Genomic DNA, 22,904 nt, shown 5'->3' with positions numbered 1-22,904 from the left:
TGACTCCTTGGACTGGAATTTTCTACTTGAGATTCTAGAAGCTAGAGGCTTTGGTAATCGTTGGATCTCATGGATACACACTATTCTCAAATCTGCCAAAACTCAAATTCTCATTAATGGTACTACTCAGGGTTTCATTCGCTGCAAAAGAGGCCTAAGACAAGGGGATCCTCTCTCTCCTCTTCTTTTTGCCTTAGCGGCTGATACCCTTAGTGCAATGTTCTACCACGCGATTCATTCCAAAGTTCTGATTGGGGTACAACTTGACCATTCTAACAGCATTTGCCATTTACAATATGCTGATGATCTTATCATTTCTCGGGGGGTGGACATGAAGACCTTAAAATTGTTAAATTAATTCTTTACCTATTTGAAGGCTGCTCCGGTCTCTCTATCAACTTCTCAAAAAGCTGTCTTTACTCCACCTTTTTCGGTTTTCAACCGAATCCCTCCTCTGCAAGAATTCTTAATTGCAATAGAGATTGTCTTCCCATCACTTACCTAGGGGTACCCCTCTCTGGTAAACGCCCTAGAAGAGCTGACTGGGCGATGCTGATTGATTCTGTTCGGTCTCGGCTCACTCAATGGAAAGCAATTTACCTCTCTTTGGGGGGTCGCTTAACTCTTATCAACTCTGTGTTATCTTCCATCCCAGTTTATTGGATGTCAGTTTTCAAACTTCCTACCTGGGTCATACATGATATTGACAAAATCAGGAGAGACTTTCTTTGGAAAGGCCCGGACCTGGGATCTAAGGGGTTAAGATTAATTGCTTGGAACAGAATTTGTCGACCCAGAAGCATGGGTGGCTGGGGCATCCTTAATCTTCAGGAATTCAATAAAGCCTTACTTGGCAAATGGTGGTGGAAATTCATTACTGCACCAGAATCATGCTGGTCCATGATCATTAAAGCCAATTATTTTTACAGTGACTCCCCAACCTTTCTTTTCTCACAACCCCCCAGAAATAAATCGTTCTTTTGGGCGGGAATTAATACCATACTTCATTCATTCCGTTCCTGCCTAACCAAATCAATTGGCAATGGTGAAAAAACTCTATTCTGGTTTGATAGATGGTTAGAGGGCAGGTCACCTAGAAACGTTTATGATTCTCTCTTTCTGGACTGTCCTTACCCTTGGATTACCTTAAAACAATTTATTCTTATTATCAACTCCCAGGGTAATCTCTTTAGATCAGCCACTACAAATGATATCATCAGACTTCTAAATTCTTTACCGGATTGTTCCAATGATAATGATGACTCTTACTTCCGGGTCATTAGAAAAGAATGGAACTTTCACGATCAAATCTTTTTTTACAATTTTTCTAATTGATGGAGGACTTCTTAATCAACTTTATTCCAATTTCTGGAAAACTAAGTCTCCTAGCAAAATCACCTTATTCTGTTGGCTTGCCCGGGATAACAAAAATTCTAACTCTTGAGAACCTATTCAAAAAGGATGCAACCCTTCCGCTAGCGACACTTGTACCCTTTTGCCATAATAACATCGAATCAGGTGGACCACCTTTTTCTTACATCAGATTCTACTCTGAGCGAATTTGGTCATTCTTCAAATGTTTATTCGACATCGAAATTCTACCCTCCTCAAGATATAACATTTGGACCAATTGATTCCCTCATTAATTCTTCCCTCGAAATATTCTGGGACCTCTGTTCCCGAGCCATCTTCTGGAATATCTGGCTGGAACGCAACAACCGTATTTTTAACCAAAAATATTCACAAACTTCTGTTACAATTTATAATACTGGCTAATATGATTCTTTCTGGATTACTGCAGATTCGACTCCCACTCTTTGATTGACTCGGAGGGTTCTCGAAGATCAAGCGTTCCTTAAACTTCCTCGGCCCCGGATCCTCCTGCTGCGACTGGTGATCGGGCGCCGATCGATCTGTGGGAGTAGTCCGCTTCCTCCTTCTCTCGTCGGCCTGTGCCTCCTTATGGTTGACTTCGCCGGCTTCAGATTGCTCCTCTTTTATCTTTCTTTTTGTTTTCCTTGTATTCTGTTATTCTCATCACTGGTGAGGATAACAGACTTCTGCTTAGCTCCTATGCTTGTTGTACTTTCTTTTGTACTTTGTTGTTTTCAGTTTGCTCTTTTTCAATAAATTTGTGGTTTATCCACTTTATTCAAAAAAAAATAAAAATAATATTTAAGTAAAAATTATGACATCATTACTTGTTAGCAAACACTATTTACTCAAATTTTAATCATTTGACTTGGGTTATGTCCTAATTGAGTGTAATAATTTGATATAATTCAAATCACTAACAATTCACAATACTCAGAGGTCAAAATATAACCATCTCAATTGGTGCAAATACATTTCAGGTTCTTGCATGGTTTTTTTTCTTTGATATTTCTTTTGTGATATATGAAAAGCCATTTATGCATGAATTACTCCTTTTAATTGAAAGACAAATAAAAAACCATCTCTCTTTATGACATTAGAATTGGCATACTCGTATAAGAACGAGATCAAGATCAAAAAAGAGATGACAAGCATAAGCTAGGAAAAATTTATTTATTTATTTATTTATTATTATTTTTTTTTGGAAGAGGAGCAGGGCGAACCCACTAGAGACCCCAGGGACGTGCACAAGCCTCGGTGGAACAAGTGAGGACGGGGCCGTGCTCACGTGGACGCTGGAACCATTCGTACACAACCACTATTCACAACTCCCAGAAATGTACCCTCAGCCGAGAATCGAACTCTCACCACTTGGTGAGAGCTCTATCGGTGATCCATGTACCAATAGACCCGAAGGTCGTTGGCAAAAAATTTATTCTATTGTGAAATATGAAAAAGCCACATATCCATCTCTGATTGAAAGTTGAATAAAACACTGTTGCTCCTGTTGACGGTGGAATTGATATGGTCGTGAGAGAGATGGCAAGCATGAGCTTGGAAAAGTCTATTGATTTGGAGTCATACCCCCAAATTTTCTTTGATAGGCAATTAATTTGGCATAGATTTATGTAGCAACTAATTCCACAAGGAAGAAAAAAATTGTCATTATTATGAGGTACAATTGGATACTATTCCTAGTCAAGTCAAGAGAGGAATCATTATGAGGGACGGTTGGATGTTAAGACCACTCTCTCAAATCAAAGATCGACTAAAATTCTTGGTTGATCTATATTTTTTTATTTATGGCTCAAAATGAAAAATCAAAGTCCATTTAAAGACTAGCAATTTTTCATTGTTGAGGAACCGAACCATATTTTATATATGTAAGGAAAACTAAAACATATGTAGGAAGCAAAACTTTTTTTAAAATTGAATTTTTTTTTTTTATATGTATTGATTAATCTTATTCCACCATAGTTAGTATCATTGTTTTATTTTATTTTTTTTTATGAGAGTGAATAAATCATGAAATTTAAGTAAAAATTATGACATTATTACTTATTATCAAACACTATTTTACTCAAATTGTAATCATTTGACTTGGCTTATGTCCTAATTGAGTGTCATAATTTAATGTAATTCAAATCACTAACAATTCACAGTTCTCTGAGGTCAAAACATAACCATCTCAATTGGTCCAAAAATATTTCAGGCCTTTGCATGGCTTATGGCTCTCCTGAAGGATATGTCAGATACCAGCGTGGTTTGCGTCAAGGGGACCCCCTGTCGCTGCTGCTCTTTGTTCTTGTGGCTGACGTGCTCAGCTCTATGTTCAACCATGCTCTTACTTCACACATTCTGTATGGGGTCCCGCTTGGTAATTTTGGAAATGTTTGCCATCTGCAATACGCAGATGATCTGATCATTTTATCAGCAGGAGGGACCGAGGACCTTAAGATTATTAAGTTAATCCTATTTATCTACAAAGATATATCTGGTTTGGCGATTAACCTCCACAAAACTTGCTTGTTCTCTACCGGTTTTGGATCCCTGCCCAGCCAATCTTCCCTGGGCACGCTTAATTGTGCTGCTAGCACCCTCCCGATCACATATCTGGGGGTACCGATTGCTGGTAGAAGGCCGCGATATCAGGACTGGGAGGTTCTCATCCACAAAGTCAAGGATAGGCTCACCTCTTGGAAGGCCAATTACCTGTCACTGGGGGGCAGGCTCATTCTCATTAATTCCGTTTTGTCGGCGTTACCCACTTACTGGATGTCGATCTTTCGTCTCCCTAAGTGGGTGGTCAAACGTATTGACGGCCTAAGAAGAGATTTCTTGTGGAAGGGTCCTGATCTGGATAGGCCTAAATGCGTCTGGTCAACTGGCTTAGACTGTGTCTCCCTAGGAATCAAGGGGGCTGGGGGATCATCAATCTTGCCGAGTTCAATGGTGCTCTTCTCGGGAAATGGTGGTGGAAAATCTTAAAGGTTGATTCCTGGTGTGGGTCGGCGCCCATTCTATTCAATTATTTCCAACAACATCCGAGGTGGAACCTTTGGGTACCCCGCCATCGCCGGAGCTCTTTCTTTTGGCAAGGCCTTCTCCCGTCGTTGGAAGTTTTCAAAGCCTGCCTTCGCTCCCACGTCAAGGATGGACTCACCACACTCTTTTGGTTGGATAATTGGCACGATGGTTGTGCCCCTAAATACCGCTGGGCTGAAGCTTTCCACTCGACTATCTCCCCTTTTGTGACTGTTTGGGAGATGCTCTTGGATCTCCCCACAGGCTCTTTGGGAGACGATCCCTATTTGGCTGAGCTTAGTACTAGCTTCCGCTCTGCGTCTGGGGATCTTCCTGACCTCAAAGTCTGGAAGCTTACTGCTGATGGCTCTTTCACTGTCAAGTCTTTCTACAATTTCCTTATCGACAGGGGACTGAGATGCAGTATCACCCCGAGGATCTTTAAACGCTTCATCCCACGAAAAATTGCTGCTTTTGCATGGTTGGTTGGGGAAAGGAAAATCCTCACGCTTGACACGCTTTTTGCCCGTGGTTGCAACAAGCTGCCCACTGCAACCTGCCTCCTTTGTTGCTCGGATACTGAGTCAATCGATCATTTGTTTTTTAGGTGCCCCTTGGCGAGGGATATATGGGATCGTCTTGCTAGCATTTTTTCTTTCCCATGTATTCCCTCTTCCTGCTCGGACCTCTGGGATGACTGGTACCGCGAGCTTAGCCCTCGGCTCACTTTGTCATGCTCTTTGATTGCTAGAGTGTTTTTGTGGCAAATTTGGCTTGCTAGAAATAACTGTATTTTCAACTCAGTTTTTATTCCTTGGCATGCTTTGTTTTTGAAAATTTGTCATATGTATATCTCTTGGATTCCAGTGGTCCCTGCTAGGGATTTGCACAGGCTTGAGGAGTCTATTGCTGCGGTTCGGCGCTGCATCCAGTTCCCAGGCCCCCCTCACGAGGAGATGGAGCCCGATAGGCACGAGGAGTCCTCTGGCTAGTGGTCCACTATGGTGCTGAGTCTTGGAGGAGTCCCTCTCTCCTCCCCCTATGTCTCGGTGTGTCCTTTCGGTCCATGTTGGACTATTGTTTTCCTGCCTGTTTGTGTCTTTTTGTTTCCACTTATAGTGGATGATTTGTTTGTTTTTGTGTTTTGAACTTGCTTTTTTTGATTAATGCATTGTGGTTTATCCACTTTATCAAAAAAAAAAAAGAAAGACAAATAAAAAAAAAACATCTCTCTTTTTGACGTTAGAATTGGCGTAGCCATATAAGATCGAGATCAAGATCAAAAAGGGATGAGAAGCATAAGCAAGGAAAAATGTATTCTTTTGTGAAATATGAGAAAACCACGTGTCCATAAACTAATATTCTCTTTAATTGAAAACTGAATAAAAGGTGAAACTGATATTGTCATGAGAGAGATGACAAGCATGAGCTTGAAAAAGTATATTGATTTGGAGTCATATCCCCAAAATTTCTTTGATATGCAATTAATTTGACATAGATTTATGTAGCAACTAAATTTCACAGGGAAGAAAACTATAGCCATTATTATGAGGTACAATTGCATATTATTCCAAGTCAAGTGACAAGTCAAGAGAGGAATTATTATGAGGATGTTAAGATCACTCTCTCAAATTAAAGATTGGCTAAAATTCTTAGTTGGTCTAAATTTTTTTTAAAACAAATTTAAAAAAAAAAATGTTAAGTTGTTTGGCATCTCTTCCCGTAAAAAACCCTCCTCTATAATTTAAACTCATAAAAAGAAATACTCTCCGTTAAATAATAAAATTATTCAAAACTAAAATTTTAACTTTTTTTTTTTTTTGACAAATTAGCGACAAGCACCTTTTTATCCCAATGAGAGGTTTCGAACTCGAGACATTCCAAACACAAGTTAGGTAGGAAACCACCATGCTATGCTTTGGTTTTTTTAACTTTATTTTTATATATGGGATCAAAATGAATAAAGTAAATTCATTTAAGGGTAGCAATTTTTCATAGTTGAGGAAAAAACATATTTTATATATGAAAGGAAAACTAAAACATATGTAGAAAGGAAAACTTTTTTAATTGAATTATATATATATATTTTTTTTGTTTTTTTGAAAAAGTGGATAAACCACAATTCATAAATAGAAATTGAATTATATATATATTGGTTAAATCTCATTCCACCATAAACCATTATTATGGTTTTATTTTACTTTTTTAAATGCGAGTGAATAATTCATGAAATTTAAGGAAAATTATGATTTTCAAATTACTAACAATTCACAATACTGTGGGGGTAAAACATAGCCATCTCAGATTCTCAATTGGTCCAAATACATTTTAGGCCTTTGCTTGGCTTTTTTTCTTTTTCTTTTTTTGATAAAAAGTGGATAAACCACTACTTTATTGAAAAAGAAAAAGCGAGCTTTCGAAAAGTACAACTCACAAGGTAAACAAAGTAAAGAGTTCTCACCAGCGGTGAAGAACTCAGAAAAGAAAATACAAGTAAACAAATAACGCAGCTGGGAAAGCGAAGAGATCCGTCTCGAGTCACGGGGACGGTCCGAGTGCAGGGAAAGAGTAGATTACTCCCCGAATCAATGGAGTGTCAAGATTGCCGGTGTTATCTCGCGGTCCGTCTGCGCTCGAAAGTCGAGGGGAGCGCTTTTATCTTCTTGAGGCTTCATTCGGTTCTTTGGTGGGGTAAAGAAGTCAGAGAAATCCAAGCAAGCAACATATTAATGATTTTTGAGTAATACTTTAGGAAAAAGGTAATGCAGAGTGTTTTGAAAGATGCGGTCGTTCGCTCCGACCCAAATATTCCGGATAATTGCTCTAGAGAGTAAGTCCCACAACAATCTAATGGTTGAATGTAATGAAGGTAACCATAAGGTCCAGATGCTTGAAAACTGTGGGAGGTAGAGATTGAAGATCAAGAGTGTTGGAGAAGTAGGACCAAAAAGCAGGGAAGAATAGACACGATCTAAAAAGAGATGATCCACGCTTTCGAAATTCTTGTGGCAAAGAGTGCAAGTATCTCGATGGCGTTTGGGTTACATCCCTTCTTAAAGAGATTAGTGAGTGTGTGAATTTTATTGTCCCAAACAAGCCAGCAAAAAAGAGTAATTTTACTTGGACAAAGAGTTTTCCAAAATTTAGAATACAGTGGACTGCGCATTCCACCATCAATTAAAAAATTATAGAATGATTTAACAGTGAAAATACCATTCTTTTCCAAGGTCCAAGTAATGGAATCATCCTGATCATGAGAACAAACTGGAATTAAGTTTAAGATAGTAGACAAATCATCACGTGTTGCGGAATGAAAATAACTTTCAGCAGAGTTGCTAAGGAGCGAGAATTGTCTAAGGGAAATCCAAGGTTGGGAACAGTCATTGAATAGTGTTTGCCAGAGATCCTTAAGTACTTGTCCCCCCGTCCATCGATCATGCCAAAGAAGAGTATCCTTTCCATTTCTAACAGTTTTGGAAATACATGATCTAAAAGATATTAGGGTAGTGATGACACCGGCCCAAAAAAAGGATTTGTTTCTAGGAGGAGTGTGAAACAAAGTTCCAGGTAAAGTGATGGAGTAGTTGGATCTGATGATTTTAGCCCAACACGAGTTAGGGTTAGAAATAAACTTCCACCACCATTTTCCAAGGAGAGCTTTGTTGAATTCGGCAAGATTGAGAATTCCCCAACCTCCCAAGAGACGAGGCCGACAGATTCGATTCCAAGCGACCAGTCTAGCTCCTTTAGAGTTCAAGTCTGGTCCTTTCCAAAGGAAGTCCCTACGAGTCTTATCAATTTCCTTAATTACCCAAGCAGGTAGTTTGAAGACTGTCATCCAGTAAACAGGTATTGTGGATAAGACAGAATTGATAAGGGTTAGACGACCACCAAGGGAGAGATAAGTAGATTTCCAAGTGGGGAGTCTCGCTCGGACAGTCTGGATAAGTCATAGGTGCATGAATTATTCTTTTTAATTGAAAACCAAGTAAAAAACCATCTCTCCTTTTCACGTTAGAATTGACATGGTCAGATGAGATTGAGGTCAGGATAAAAATAAATGAAGAGTGTAAACTAGGAAAAGTCTATTCTTTTGTGAAATATGAAAAAGTCACTGTGTATAACTTAGTTAAGTGCAGTAATTTCATTTAATTCTTATTAAAAAATAATTTTGATCTAATTTAAGTCAATTCTAACTCAAATATGTCCAAATTTGACCTTGATTCAAGGTGGTACATGGCATGCCTCTTTTTTCTGGGCATATCTCTTTCCTCATTGTGGAAAAATTTGTGCCCCGAAGACTTTTTTTTTTTTTTTTGATAAAAGTAGATAAACCACAAATTTATTGAAAATAAAACATTGCGAAAAAATACAGTAGAAGTACAGAAACTCTCACCAGAGGTGAGGTATAAGATCTTCTAAGATACATAACAAGGAAAAGCAAAGAACGAGAAGATAAAAGCACTATGAAGACGAAAGCACCAATGCAGAGTGCAGGTCAACAGAGTGACAGGGTGAAGAACTCTACTCTAGAGCAAAGATTAGGGATCCGAATCGCCGAAATGTTGGATTCCCTCATTGATGAGAGTTGATTGAGTGACTTGATTTTTCCGAGTAGCCACAGCCAAAGACTGCTGTTGGTTAACATCGGTCGCTGAAAACCAGGAAAGTAGCATATTAGCAATTTTAACCATTAAAGAGTGAGCAGGTGCTGCAGACCTTGATCGATAGATCATAACATATATATATATATATATATAAAGAAAGGAAGCAACTACTTATCCCAACAAAAGTGCTCCTCAGCAAAAAAAAGAAAATACACAAATAATATCTCCCTAACTAGAAATGTCTGTCCTTCTAAGTGTATTGCAGCTGCTGTTGCTGCTGCTGCTATTTGGGCATGCTTTGCATTGCAATGATGCAGCAGTTCTTGTTCCCATTTCTAAATATCCTGCCAATTGCATAGAGAGTGAGAGAATGGCCCTTCTTGATTTCAAGAAACACATCCAAGATCCTTCCAACAAGCTGTCATCTTGGGTGATTGGACAAGACTGCTGCTCATGGGAAGGAGTCCATTGTGACAACCTCACTGGCAACATTCTTGCACTGGAACTCAAGGGTCCGGATCCGAATTCATACGAGTCTTATTACTGGGATGACTCGAATTACTTGCAGCTGGGAGGTGAGATCTCTCCATCTTTGCTTCAACTTCAACATTTGAATTATCTTGACTTGAGTTGCAACTTCTTCGATGGAACAAGTATTCCATCATTCATCAGTCAGTTCAAGGAGTTGAGGTACCTCAATCTCTCTTATTCTGGATTTCAAGGATCCATTCCTGCTGGTTTTGGAAATCTCTCCAGTTTGCACACTCTTGACCTCTCACACAATTATGGTGGAGTTTATGTTGATGATCCAGCTCATCAATGGCTTTCTCATCTTTCTTCACTGCAACACCTTGTTGTGAGTGGTGTCACCTTTAGGAGTAACTCATCAAGTTGCTTGTTTCTAGCCCTGAACAAGCTTCCTTCTATAAAGGAGATACGTTTGTCTCAATGTGGGCTTGAAAGCATTCCTCTTTTCATTCCCCATCTCAACTTCTCGTCTCTCTCCATTCTTGATCTATCTGAAAACTACATCAATTTTTCAGTGCCTTCCTTCCAGTTCAACCTAAAGAGCCTTCAATATCTAGACCTCAGAGTCAATTATTTTGATAATATCGGGCATGATTATCAATGGCTTTCTAATCTCACTTCATTGCAACACTTGGATATGAGTTTTGTCAACTTGGGCAACATGTCAACTAGCCTGTTCCTAGCTCTCAACAAGCTTCCTTCCATAAATGAGCTGCACCTGTCCAATTGTAAGTTAGAAAAGCTTCCACATTCCATTCCTCATCTCAATTTCTCATCTCTGTCTGTTCTTGACCTCTCTTACAACCATATCAATTTCTCGGGGATTTCCTGGTTGTTCAACATCAAGAGCCTACAATCTCTAGACCTCAGTCAAAATGAACTTTATCACCCCACTATCACGGTACCTTCTCCCATAATGTACATGACAAGTATATTTATTGGTCCTAATTATTATAAGAGTCAACCCAGTGAGATAAGCATAAGCATACCTGAAAGCATGGGCAGTCTTTGCAGCTTGCAAACTCTGGACTTGACAAGCTTGAGTATCAACAAGAGACTGGTTGAACTTGAAGGTGGGTTTTCTGGCTGTCTTAAGAATAGTCTCACTCATTTGCACTTAAGTTCCACTGAACTTAAAGGAGATATACCAGACTGGATTGGAGAAATCAAGAATCTCAAGCTTCTTGATCTCTCACGCAACTCATTCTCCGGCTCTGTTCCTTCATCCCTAGCATCACTTTCTTTTTTGGAGGAATTATTGCTTAATGATAATCAACTAACAGGAACATTACCAAAGGAGTTTGGAAACCTTGCACAGCTGGTACATTTGGATCTTTCTTATAATCAGCTGAGTGGTGCTATAGCTGAAGAACACTTCACTCAACTTGGGAATTTAAAAACACTTGATATGTCTAGTAACTCACCGGTTTTCAATGTGAGTGCTAACTGGGTTCCTCCTTTCCTTCTCAATCAGTTAAGAATCAGGTCTTGCTTAGTTGGTCCGGAATTCCCAACGTGGCTTCAGACACAACACATGTTGAAGACACTTGATATGTCCCAAAATAGAATCTCAAGCACAGTGCCTGACTGGTTGTGGAACTTGACTACTCGCAACCTTATTTATTTAGGCCTCTCTTTTAATCAAATTCAAGGGATGATACCCAAATTCTTAACTTTCACTCACATGGAAATCCTTGATCTTTCTTCTAATTTGTTTTCAGGTCCGTTACCAAATCTCCACATGAAGAGCCCCACCTTTTCTTCCATAGATCTTTCTAATAACTCTTTTTCAGGTAATTTACCAAATTTCCACATCAAAAGCCCCATCATTTCTTACATAGATCTTTCTAATAATTCTTTTTCAGGTCCTATCCCAATTATACTAAATAACACATTTTTTTCTAATTTTCTTCGCATCTCAATTTCCATGAACAAATTAAATGGCAGCGTTCCTGAATGGTTGTGTCAGATTAAAGACATTGGAAGCATTGATTTCTCTAAAAACCATTTATCAGGTGAGCTCCTTGATTGCTGGTCGGATTCATCTACACTATCAGAAATTAATTTGGCATACAACAATATATCCGGGCCTATTCCAGGTTCAATATCTCATCTTAGTAATCTAAACTTTCTATTGTTGAACGATAATAAATTATCCGGTGAATTCCCTGATTCCCTAAAGAACTGCAGTCAATTGGTCACTCTTGATCTCAGGCACAACAATTTCACTGGAAGCATACCAGCATGGATAGGAGAACGGCTATCATATTTAACGGTTCTTATGTTAAAGTCGAATGCTTTTGTTAATCACATCCCACAAGAACTTTCTCAACTCCAATATCTACAAATACTTGATTTGTCAAGCAATAATCTCTCAGGTCCTATTCCAAAGAGTTTGAGCAACTTGACTGCCATGCAAATGCTCCCAGACACTATTGGTTGGATACTTCTTGTGATCCAATATAAAGATACCATGCTCTTAAGTTTTAGAGGAAGAGATGATGAATATAATCAACGCAATATTGGATATCTAAATTACATTGACCTTTCCAATAATGAGTTGTCAGGGAACATCCCGGAAGAGCTAGCAAGTTTGTATGCTCTTCAGAGTTTAAACCTCTCTGGAAATACTTTAGGGGGTGAGATTCCAAACAAATTGGGTAGAATGAAGCAGCTACAATCACTAGACTTATCAAGAAATGAACTTTCAGGAAGTATACCTGCAACTTTATCAAACTTGACATTCTTGGAACACTTCAATGTATCATATAACAACTTGTCAGGAAGGATACCATCAGGTAATCAGTTCAACACATTCAATGACTCCTCTATTTACATTGGAAACCATCTTTGTGGATATCCTTTGAGTGACAATTGCACTAAAGATGGTGGAATAATTACTGAAGAGTTAAGTGATGGAAAAGATGAAGATGATGAGATGCTATGGGTGTACATTGGATCTTTGTCAGGGTTTGCAGTTGGATTCTGGACTATTTGGGGTGTCTTAATATTCAAGAAGAAATGGAGGCATGCTTATTTCCATTGCGTAGACAACACATACAACAAGATCTATGTTTTTATTGCAGTCAGCTTTGCCAGGATGAGGATCAAGATGATGTCGGTAAATCATTAGAGTACTCAGAAAGATTATATATATATATATACACATAGACTTTTTTTTAATGTTTTATTAAAATTTATGCACTTTACTTTTTATTTTTATGAAAGCTTATCTGTATCTTTGCTTCTCTATTGTGTATATTTGAATCATGTATGGAAAATATTTTAGTAATCCGTAATCCTGCATCTAGCTGTTTTTTTTTTATATAATTAGGGTGAATAGTTTGTGAGGTATCTTTGGAATTCTGAGAGTTTAAAGCAAAACCATCTTCATCTTTGCTTTGCTTATGGGTCTCTTGCTGCCAGGTCCTGTATTGGAAGCCAACAACACCCAGGTTTGCATCAAATTTTATATTTGAGTTTAGATGGACCTATTCCTTCTATTTAGAAGGCCTGGGTTTGGTTCTATTGTTAGCCTGTGGTTTGTTTCAATTTATTTATATATTTATTTTTGAGAAAGAAGGTTTAGTGTGCTAAGTTTTTGGGAAAAAGAAGCCTTTTGTTTTTATGATTCCAAAGTTATGCCTTTGGCGTGATAAAACTGCATCTTTTGAGTTTAACTCTGGGATAGCTTGCTTGAATGGGTAATTTATTCTTATTATATAAAGGCGATTAGTATACACATTTGTTTTTGAAAAAAAGTGGATAAAACATACGTCATTAATAGGAAAAAGCAGTACAAAAATACGGGACTAGTTTAGACCAACCACAAGAAGTGTGGAGAAAGCAACCACTACAACCAGGACACAAAACAGGGGGGAAACAAACCCCTGCACCCCCACCCCCCAAGAGACCACTCACAGGGAAAACAGAAGCTCAGAAACTACACCACGCCAGGGGAGGAAGGAGGCTCAGGGGGGACAGACTCCGTGTCCCTAGAGGATATGAACTCAAGACTCCGCTTGATCTTCTTTAGCGGCTCCTCCAATTTTGCTCTCTTGGAATCTGGCACTGCATTACACCACAGGAGCACCGTATGAACAACTTGACAGGAAGGATACCATTTGCTCATCAGTTCAGTACATTCAATGACTCCTCCATTTACATTGGAAATCATCTTTGTGGAGCGCCTCTCGGTAACAATTGCACTAAAGATGGTGGAATAATTAAAAAAGAGTCACTTGATCGAAAGGATGATGATGGGATGCTATGGGTGTACATTGGATCTTTGTCAGGGTTTGCAGTTGGATTTTGGACAGTTTGGGGTGTATTAGCATTCAAGAAGAATTGGAGCATGCCTATTTCCGATGCATGGACAATATGTTGTCAGACAAAGTTATATATATATATATATATATATGCATTTCTAATGCTGTATTTGTGTTTCTCTGCTTTTTATTTTTATGAGAACTTCTCCATATATCTATTTTTACTGTTTAAATTTGAATCATGAGTATTTTAGTAATCATCTAGGCTCTAGCATCTAAATGTTTTCTTTAATTTTTATAACTGGGGTGAAAAGTGTATGAGGTTATCTTTGAAGTCCTTAGCGTTGAAGGCAAAACAATCTTGGTCCCTACTTCGTTTGTGTCCCTTGCTGCAGTCGCGTTCTGGAAGCGAACAACACCCAGGTTTGCATCAAATTTTATTGGTTCTATCATTAGCCTTTTGTTTGTTTTATTTATTCATTTATTTTTATTTTTATTTTTATTTTTTTTTTTTGAAAAGGTGGATAAACCATACGATTGAGAAAGGAAAAGATAAACGGATACACCACTGAGCAACCCAAGCGAACAGACAAAACCACAAAAAGCGAAAAAACAGTCCACTAGAGGTGGAAACAAAAAGGTAGCCAAAAACAAATAGTCAAACACACCCCTGGCCAAACAGCTGACCAGGAACAACAAATAAACTCACTGCCCCAGATCCTGAGCTGGGTCCACGCCACTAGGAGTCACTCCATCTGTGGGGTCAACATGATGCGCAGAGAACACCAGACTGCGACGCAAGGTAGAAGCATGCTCACCAAAGCTCGCTTGCTGAGAAGGAGGGGCTGCAGAAAACCATAGAATCAGAGCATGAACAATCTTCGAAATCACGGTGAGAGGGGACAAACAACCAAAGATTAAAAATGCGATCATTCCTAACAAGCCGGACATGCCAAATAATCGCTTTCACAATGACACCGCCTAAGGGTCGCATGATTAGGGCTAGATTAAACCACCAAGATCCCCACACTTCATCTAAGGAAAGAGGAAGCGCCATAAAACCAAAAAGGTTTAGGAAGAAACCCCAAATTGGTTGAACAAACCGACAATTACGGAAAAAGATGGTCCATGATTCACAGATCGCATGGCACGGGACACAAGTAGTGGTAGGAAGTCATCTGCAGTCAGCCCGAGCTAAATTTTTCCAAAGTAAGGATTTTTATTCTTCCAAGCAAGCCAATTGAAGATATTAACCTTCCGTGGACACGGGGAATTCCGGACAACCCACGGCCATTGGGCATTTAATCCCTCCATCAACAAGAAAGGTGTAGAAGGATTTATGAGAAGCGCCTGGTCGGGAGTTAGAGCCCACCATTTTAGATCATCCTCGATCGGATCCTCGCGGAGGGTGAAAGTCTCCGAAAACTCACCACCCTCGGCATCCTCCAAAAAAAGGTGTAATATCTAGAATGTGAAAAAGATCCTTAACAGTGCCGTTAGGGGTTTACTCGACTCGAAAAACAAATCGAGGGCCAAATATTCATAGGCGCCCGACGGTTTAAGCCATTTATCTTTCCGAATAACGTCGGGAACCATCGAAACGATTTGCACGAGTCAACCTCTTAGAGCCGTGAAGCGATCGAGAAGACCGCTCCAAAAAGAAAGAGGTCCTTCCGTGACGGTGAATATGCGAGGTTCCATCGAAATCCCATAATTATAACGCACAATCGGCCACTCGCACCAGCTCGCATCCGAGTACAATTTCCACCACCATTTGCCAAGAAGGGCCAGGGTTGAAAAACCTTCAAATCGAGAATGCCCCACCCACCTAACTCCTTTGGTCTGCAAATACTCTTCCAGCTGACCAGACGACATTTGGGTTTATCTAGATCGAGGGCCCCGACCACGAGAAAAGTCCCTCCTAAGTCATCCACCTCCCCCGATCACCCATCTGGAGTCGAAAGATAGACATCCGATGACGTTGGAATTGCGGAGAGAACCCGAATTTAACAAAGTAAGTCTACCACCGATAGACAACTGGCGAGCTTTCCAAGAGGATAACCTCCCCCGGACCTTGGCCATGAGGATTTCCTAGTCCCTCTACCTTGCCCTTTTTCCAGAAATAGGTATACCAAGATATGTAACCGGGAGGCGGCCAACCGCACAGCTAAGGGTCAGGGCCTCAGCATGACTCGGAAGTTGGTCAGCGCGAGAAGAGAACAGATAAGTTTTTAAGAAGTTGGTTTCCAGCCCTGACATCCCTTCGAACAGATATAGCAACAGCTTAACGATACGCAAGTCCTCCAAACCCCTCAGAAGTTACGATGAGTAAATCGTCCGCGTAGTGCAAATTACACATCTTACCCTGGCTGCCCAACGAGACCCCCACCAACACACCAGAGTTTAAAGCATGAGAGAACATGGTCCCCAACACATCCGACACCAGAGCGAATAGAAGAGGGTGAAAGAGGGTCCCCCTGCCGCAATCCTCGACGGTAACGCACAAACCCACTTGGTGAACCATTGACGAGGATATTGGCCTTAGAAGAGAAAAGAAGAGCTCGCATCCAGCCAACCCAACGTCTGCCAAAGCCCCTGGCTTCCAGAAGGTCAAAGAGAAAGTCCCAATCCACCGAGTCAAACGCCTTTGAGAAATCAACCTTTAGGATATGGCCCGGAAGCCTACGCTATGAATGCTAAAAATCAATTCTTCACCGTAGGGCGATAGTTGTCAACAATGCATCTGCCTTTGACGAAGGCCGACTGCGAATTGTCAACAAGATACCCAATCACCTTACTCAGTCGAGTAGCTAGCAGCTTGGAGATGATCTTGAGGGTAGAGTTGATCAAACTGATAGGCCTATAATCCGACAACAACTCCGGGCATTCCACCTTAGGAATTAGGGCAATAGAAGCCCAGTTTATGCGTTCTAAATTGGCCCTCCCAAAAAAGAAATCTTCACATAGAATCACCAGTTCCGTTTGGATAATGTCCCAAAAGCGTTGGAAAAAATGAATAGGAAAGCCATCCGGTCCCGGTGCTTTATCGCCCCTCAACGCGAACACCGCCCGCTGATCTCATCAACCGTGAACGGAGCCTCAAGGTTCGAAAGATCCACAGGGCGATTTTGAGGGCTAGGAGATGATGCCAATTAATTTGAAACCTAAAATCACGTTGGCATCCGAATTGAGTCCTGAACACCGAGGTGAACATACCGCCGATGTCCCGGGGATCGAACACGCTGGAGCCCTCATGAATAAGTCTGGGAATAAAGTTTCTATTCTTCCGACCATTCGCTACAGCGTGGAAGAATTTAGTATTCGCATCCCCCTCCTTCAGCCAGTTCGCTCTAGAGCGTTGTTTCCAATAAATCTCCTCCTGCCTACGAATAACTCCCAGCTCGTGAAGGAGATCCTGCTCCTTAGCTAAGTCTGCCTCACCCAGCGGACTGGTCTCCTTGGCCACATCAATCGTATCTAAGTCGCTCAACAGAGCCAACCTTTTGAGTTTGATAGAACCAAAACAGGTCCTGGCCCAAATCCTTAGCTTCTTCTTAAGCAAAGCAACTTTTTTAGCCAAAATAAAGGCCCCACAACCAACAAAGGTTCCCTCAGACCACCAGAGTTGAATTAGGTCATGGAACCCATCAGCAGAGCACCACGCCAGCTTAAAACGAAACGGCCTAGGATTAGGGACGTGAGTCCCCACTTCAAGGCGAATCGGAACATGGTCCGATCCAAGCCTCGATGAAAGCGGTGTCGAATAACCCTGGGGAAACGCAGTCCCCAATCAGAATTGATCAAAAAATGATCCAATTTAACCCAACTCGGATCCGAATGACCATTAGTCCAAGAAAATCTTCTGCCAACTGCAGGAGGTTCATACAAGGAGAGGTCATTCAACAGGCCACATGCGTGGTGGATATCATCCAAACAGGGAATCCCCGAATTTTTGTCATTGACCAAGAAAATCGCATTAAAATCTCCACAGATAACCCAAGGAAGGCCTCCCCCGCCACCACTCCTCCGAATCTCCTCCCAAAAGCGGGTGTTTGAGATGGCGGGCATTTGGACCATAAATGCAGGTGCACCGCCACTGAGAATGATCCCGTTTATCATGGAATTCTACAGTTAAGCAGAACTCCCCGATAAAGAGCACCGAACCAGTTAAAATCGAACTATTCCAACCAATGACCATGCCCCCACTGACCCTCAGCAGCACAAAAAGCGAAAGTCATCAAATTTAGAGCCCCCACCTCCCTCCAGATTGCATTGGGAAAAATCCGCGTTTAGACTCTTGAAGACAACGAGACCTCCAGCGCGATAGACAAAAGAAAGTCCTTAACTAGAAAGCGTTTGGCTGGGTCGACCTGCACTCCCTAACATTCCAGGAAATAATATTCATAAATAAACTATACATGACAGGCGGACCTAAGAGGTCTCCGCAGGTGGACCCAAACAGGTCACCCCTATAATTCATTTATTTGAAAAGAAGATTTTTTTTTTAAATAAAGAAGCCCTTTTTTCCCTATAATTCTAACTTTTTAGATTTATAAAATTGCTTCTCTTGAGATTGATTGTGGGATGGCTTGCTTGGATGTGTAGTTGATTCTCATTATAAAGATGATTCGCATGCAAATTTGCTTGCATGCGAGCAGTGAAAGCTCCTAAGAATGGTTCTTTGGACTTCAATAAATTATAGCATAGCACATCCTGTTCCTCAAAAATAATCAATTTAATACAACAGATATGATTTACTTTTTTTTCTTTTCTTTTCTTTTTTTTTTCTTTTTAATTTTGGTCCAGCCAAGTAAATTGCAGAAACCACAATGGTTTCAGTCCTTTCTATATAATATAAATTTTGCTTTAATAGGCTTGGTATAGCAATATGACAATATGTGAACATTCAATACCTATTGTATTCATGCTAGATGTTTTTCTGCAAAATCAGATATCTTTCCTTTGGAATTGAGCCAGTTTATGCTGAAAACATTTTGCAATTATAGCATGGAATGAATTTTTTTAGTGGATAAACCATAAATTTATTACTGAACATGCAATTAAATTAACAATAAAATTTATTATGATAATAAAATAGTATTAGAAGGATCTGGTCTAGGATTAAGTGTGCTAAGCATTGTCCTAACACTGAATTAGGCATTTTCGTATAGATACAATGATTTCACTCCAAGGGCTATGATATACTTTCTTTCAAGTAAAACAATTTCTTTGCATAGCATGTTCAGCAAAGAGAAGAGTTTGAGAAAACAGAGATAAAGATGAAGTATAAAATAAAGGGAGGTTTATATAGTGGTAGATCAACAATTAAAAAATTATCCATTGGGAAGATTGAGAAAGTAAAATAATAAATGAAAAAATACCAAAAAGACAAAGTAAAACCAAGCATAGTCTCTCTTAAAGCACTTTGCACAGTAATTGGGACAAAAAATCTATAAAAGATAATGAGAACTTTTCTGAAATGGGACTATAACTTTTCTATAGAACTTATGAGAAACAAAGGCTAAGTTTGGGTGTGTAAGAGATGGGCTTGGGGTGGCTCATATCCAACAGTTTACAAAATTTCTCTCATTATTAGATTCTATAATTTAACTATTGGGACGCAGTGGCTCAGGACCATAGTCCCACATCGCCTGTGGGAGACGCTTCTCTCTAGTTGATATACCACCACCAACCCTTCCCTGTAACTGCGGTTATGAAGAAGTTAGGGTGGTGGGTCCCTGTCTTAACATTAACCATGCTTGCTTATCGCATAATTTTGTTGTTGAAAATAATTGATTTCTTTATGTAGTGAATTTTACTTTAATATGTTGCACGATACCAATGGCTAAATGGTCCATGTTGAATATTTTGTCTTTGAGCTTAAGTAATATGATTTAGCAAAATGAGAATTTGTGAATATTTATGATTATTTTTAATATTATTTTTATTTTAAAGATAAATACTTTTCCATAGATTCATATATTTTCTTTGTTTTTGAGCGTGGACATTATTAAACTTAGAGTGTTTTCTTCTTTATGATTTAGATTTGTTAGAAACAAAACGATTATTAAAGTTTAAAATAATCAAAGTAATTATTTAAGTTAAATCAACCATTGGATAGTTTAGTGGTATGACACCAAAGTGTAAAGGGGGAGGTCATAGGTTCAAATCCCTCCCCTGGCAGTACTGTTTATATACTGTTTATACATTGTTCATACACTGTACATCCGGGCTCTATTCATTAAAAAAAAGCGCTTGTCGCCTATTATTAAAAAAAAATTATTTAAGTTAATTTCAAAAAAATTTCATCAAAATCAATAATTTCACCTTAACTATTAAATATAGGATCAATATTTTTTGTTTGCATAATGTTAATTTTCGTAAAGACTCAACTCCAAAAGTTCATTCCAGTGTCCATTAATATATAAATGATCATCTTTGATGATTATTTTCAAAGTATCACCACTATCTTTTGCTAGTATGTTATATTCTACGAAGACTTGCATTCACCGCTAAGGATTTTCAAGACTTCATCATGCATTGCTAATAAGTTAGTTTTGGCTTTCTTATTTTGTTTGCCTTATCTTGTATTATTTTGCTAGGCTAAAAGCCTAAAACTGCCTCCTCTTTATACAACAAGCTGTTATCCCTTTTTTAAAAATAAATAAATAAATAACAAATTCTAACTATTTTTTAGAGGGTCGTTGTTTACTTGTTTGCATAGTTGCATTTTTTTTTTTTGAATAAAATGGATGAACCACTGATTTATTGCAAAAGAAGAAATACAGGGGAATACTACGGTAAAAGGTACCATCAACAAAAGTTAAGTAGAAAAAGTTGCATTTTTGTTTTGTTTTGTTTTGTTGCTTTTATATTTCTGTTTTGTTCTCGTTTGTTTTTTTTTAATAAATTTGTAGTTTATTCAATTTAATATATATATATATATATATATATATATATATATATATATATATATATATTATTTATTTACTTTTTTATAAGCGAAATCGACTCAACATGACCCTAGAGGAGGTCTAACCAAGTGTCAACGTTGCCACACAACCAGCTAATTAATTGGTCAGCCAATTAGGTTCGAACCCAACCGCGCCCGTTTACCTACCAAACCCGCTCATAAAGCTCCTCGAGCTTCCAAAGCCTCATTGAGCTATCGCCGCAATGGAGGAGCCGGAGAAGAGGCGCGGCGATGGCGGAGGTTGCGAGTTCGGTGGTGCACGAGGTGCTAGCCCGTTGGATGATGGAGGTTGATAAGCCCATCATCGAACTACATTATCAACGTTCCTAGCTGACGAGGACTTCGACTTCGGCGTCGATGGCAATGCCGCTTTCGAGGCCGTCGATGACCTCCTCATCGGTTTCGTCTGCGTCGAAGACTACGAACAAGGCCGATTGGTATATCTTTGGCCATCTTGGATCTTGACTCTTAATTTTCAGGATTCGTGATTTTGATTTCCTACTGAAAATTTAATCCTTTTTTTATCTTGAATTCTGTATTAGGGTTTTAGAAATCCAAGAATTGGAGGTTTAATTTCGTTTTGGCTGTTTGGATATGTAGTTTTGGGACAAAATTTCGGAGAAGTTTGGCAAACATGGGTTGGTGTAGCTTAGTTTTGCTATATGTTCACGTCTGTTGTCAAGACATGCTGTAGTTTCTACCCTTATTAGAGGAGAATGAAAAATGGAATACTTTACAAGTGGTGCTATAATAAGGTGCTTTGATATTTTTTCTGACGAGAAAGTATTGCACAATGCCCTGTTGTTTTCCCTTCTGATAATAAAAGACTTGATTTTAGGGATTCACTAGTTTTGAAGTTATGCTCCTAATTATTTTAGCTTGGATTTATAATCACACGTATTTTGAAGCTAATATTTTGTCTATTGTTTTCTTCACAGGCGTTTGATAATAAATTCTGTTATAATGCTAAACATTCCTCTCTTGTACTCTGGTTGAGAATAAAAGGTTTCGTCCCTGTTAACTTGTTTCCATTCTACTAAAATAACTGCATTTGATGGTGCTGACTATATAATCAATTTCTTGATTATAGTCAAGCATATTTTAGCGATGTTGATCAGAATGAATGGTTTCCTTTGGTACCAATTCATTCAAATATGGAATAAATTTGTCTTTCTAATAATGCATATGTTTGTGTACAGAATGAGATTAAGGAATTATTTGCTTGGATCTTGTTTTTATTCAGACATTGGCGCATATGGCCATGTAGATGAAATCATCAATGTTCCACAGTGTACCTTCTACTTGCCTTGAGTTCATCTTCCTTATTATGGGAAATGATTTTTGTGAGAATAGGAGAAATAATTTGTATATCTCATTAGTAAAGGAGTACAAGGATATATATAGAGAAATATTAGGGTTTTGTGGTATGGGCCCAGTATGGCCCATTAACCAAATATAAACTATAACATAACTCTAACACTTTCCCTCAGCTGGAGCATATATATCGAGCATGCCGACTTTTGTTACATAGATTAATAAAGACTTTAACATTTAAACCTTTGGTGAAGATATCCGTCGATTGCTCGAGACGATCGGGTATCACAGGCGTAGAGATGACTCCCTTTAGTACCATATCACGAACATAGTGACAATCAACCTCCACATGCTTGGTACGCTCATGGAATGTTGGATTATTTGCAATGAAGATGGCGGCTCGGTTATCACACAACATCTGCATAGGGTATTGTGATAGGGGAATCCTAACTTTCGGATAGAAAATACTGCACCCAAACCATCTCACAAGCCGCTCATGACATCGATCGTACTACCTGCTCGCACTTGATCTCGAAAACCACATTCGTTTCTTGCTTCGCCAAAGTAAACCAAGTTTCCACCGACATACGTCTGAAGCCCGACGTAGACTTTCATGCTCCTCTATCACCAGCGATAACCCGAGTCGGAATATCGCTGCAACGTCTAGGGTGACCATGATTTTTTAGTAGAAGACCTTTGCCGAGCTCCTTTAACATATGCAAGAACCCTCGGAGCACCCACTGCCGATAAACTCTCGTGGCTCGTGCATAAACCCGACTCAGGAGTCCAACTGCGTAACATATATCAGGACGAGTA

General features: G+C 39.3%; 3 protein-coding genes across 3 annotated transcripts; all 3 read left to right on the top strand.

Moving 5' to 3' along the window:
• The first annotated feature begins 3,594 nt into the window (after positions 1–3,594).
• Positions 3,595–4,362, top strand: LOC120271757. The gene has a single exon (XM_039278434.1). It carries the CDS (start codon positions 3,595–3,597, stop codon positions 4,360–4,362), a length of 768 nt encoding a protein of 255 aa, XP_039134368.1.
• Positions 4,363–4,640: 278 nt separating this feature from the next.
• On the top strand, positions 4,641–5,390 carry LOC120271756. Its single transcript, XM_039278433.1, has one exon. It carries the CDS (start codon positions 4,641–4,643, stop codon positions 5,388–5,390), a length of 750 nt encoding a protein of 249 aa, XP_039134367.1.
• Positions 5,391–9,066: 3,676 nt separating this feature from the next.
• On the top strand, positions 9,067–12,825 carry LOC120272112 (receptor-like protein EIX1). Its single transcript, XM_039278858.1, has 2 exons — positions 9,067–11,326; positions 11,549–12,825. The coding sequence occupies exons 1-2, from the start codon at positions 9,244–9,246 to the stop codon at positions 12,664–12,666; spliced, it is 3,201 nt and encodes a 1,066-aa protein (XP_039134792.1). The 5' UTR covers positions 9,067–9,243; the 3' UTR covers positions 12,667–12,825.
• The last annotated feature ends 10,079 nt before the right edge of the window (positions 12,826–22,904 follow it).

The sequence above is a fragment of the Dioscorea cayenensis genome, chromosome 11 (genome assembly GCF_009730915.1).
Source record: "Dioscorea cayenensis subsp. rotundata cultivar TDr96_F1 chromosome 11, TDr96_F1_v2_PseudoChromosome.rev07_lg8_w22 25.fasta, whole genome shotgun sequence".
Lineage (NCBI taxonomy): Eukaryota > Viridiplantae > Streptophyta > Magnoliopsida > Dioscoreales > Dioscoreaceae > Dioscorea > Dioscorea cayenensis.
Note: the sequence above shows the minus strand (reverse complement) of the source record. Positions and strands in the feature narration are given on the sequence as shown.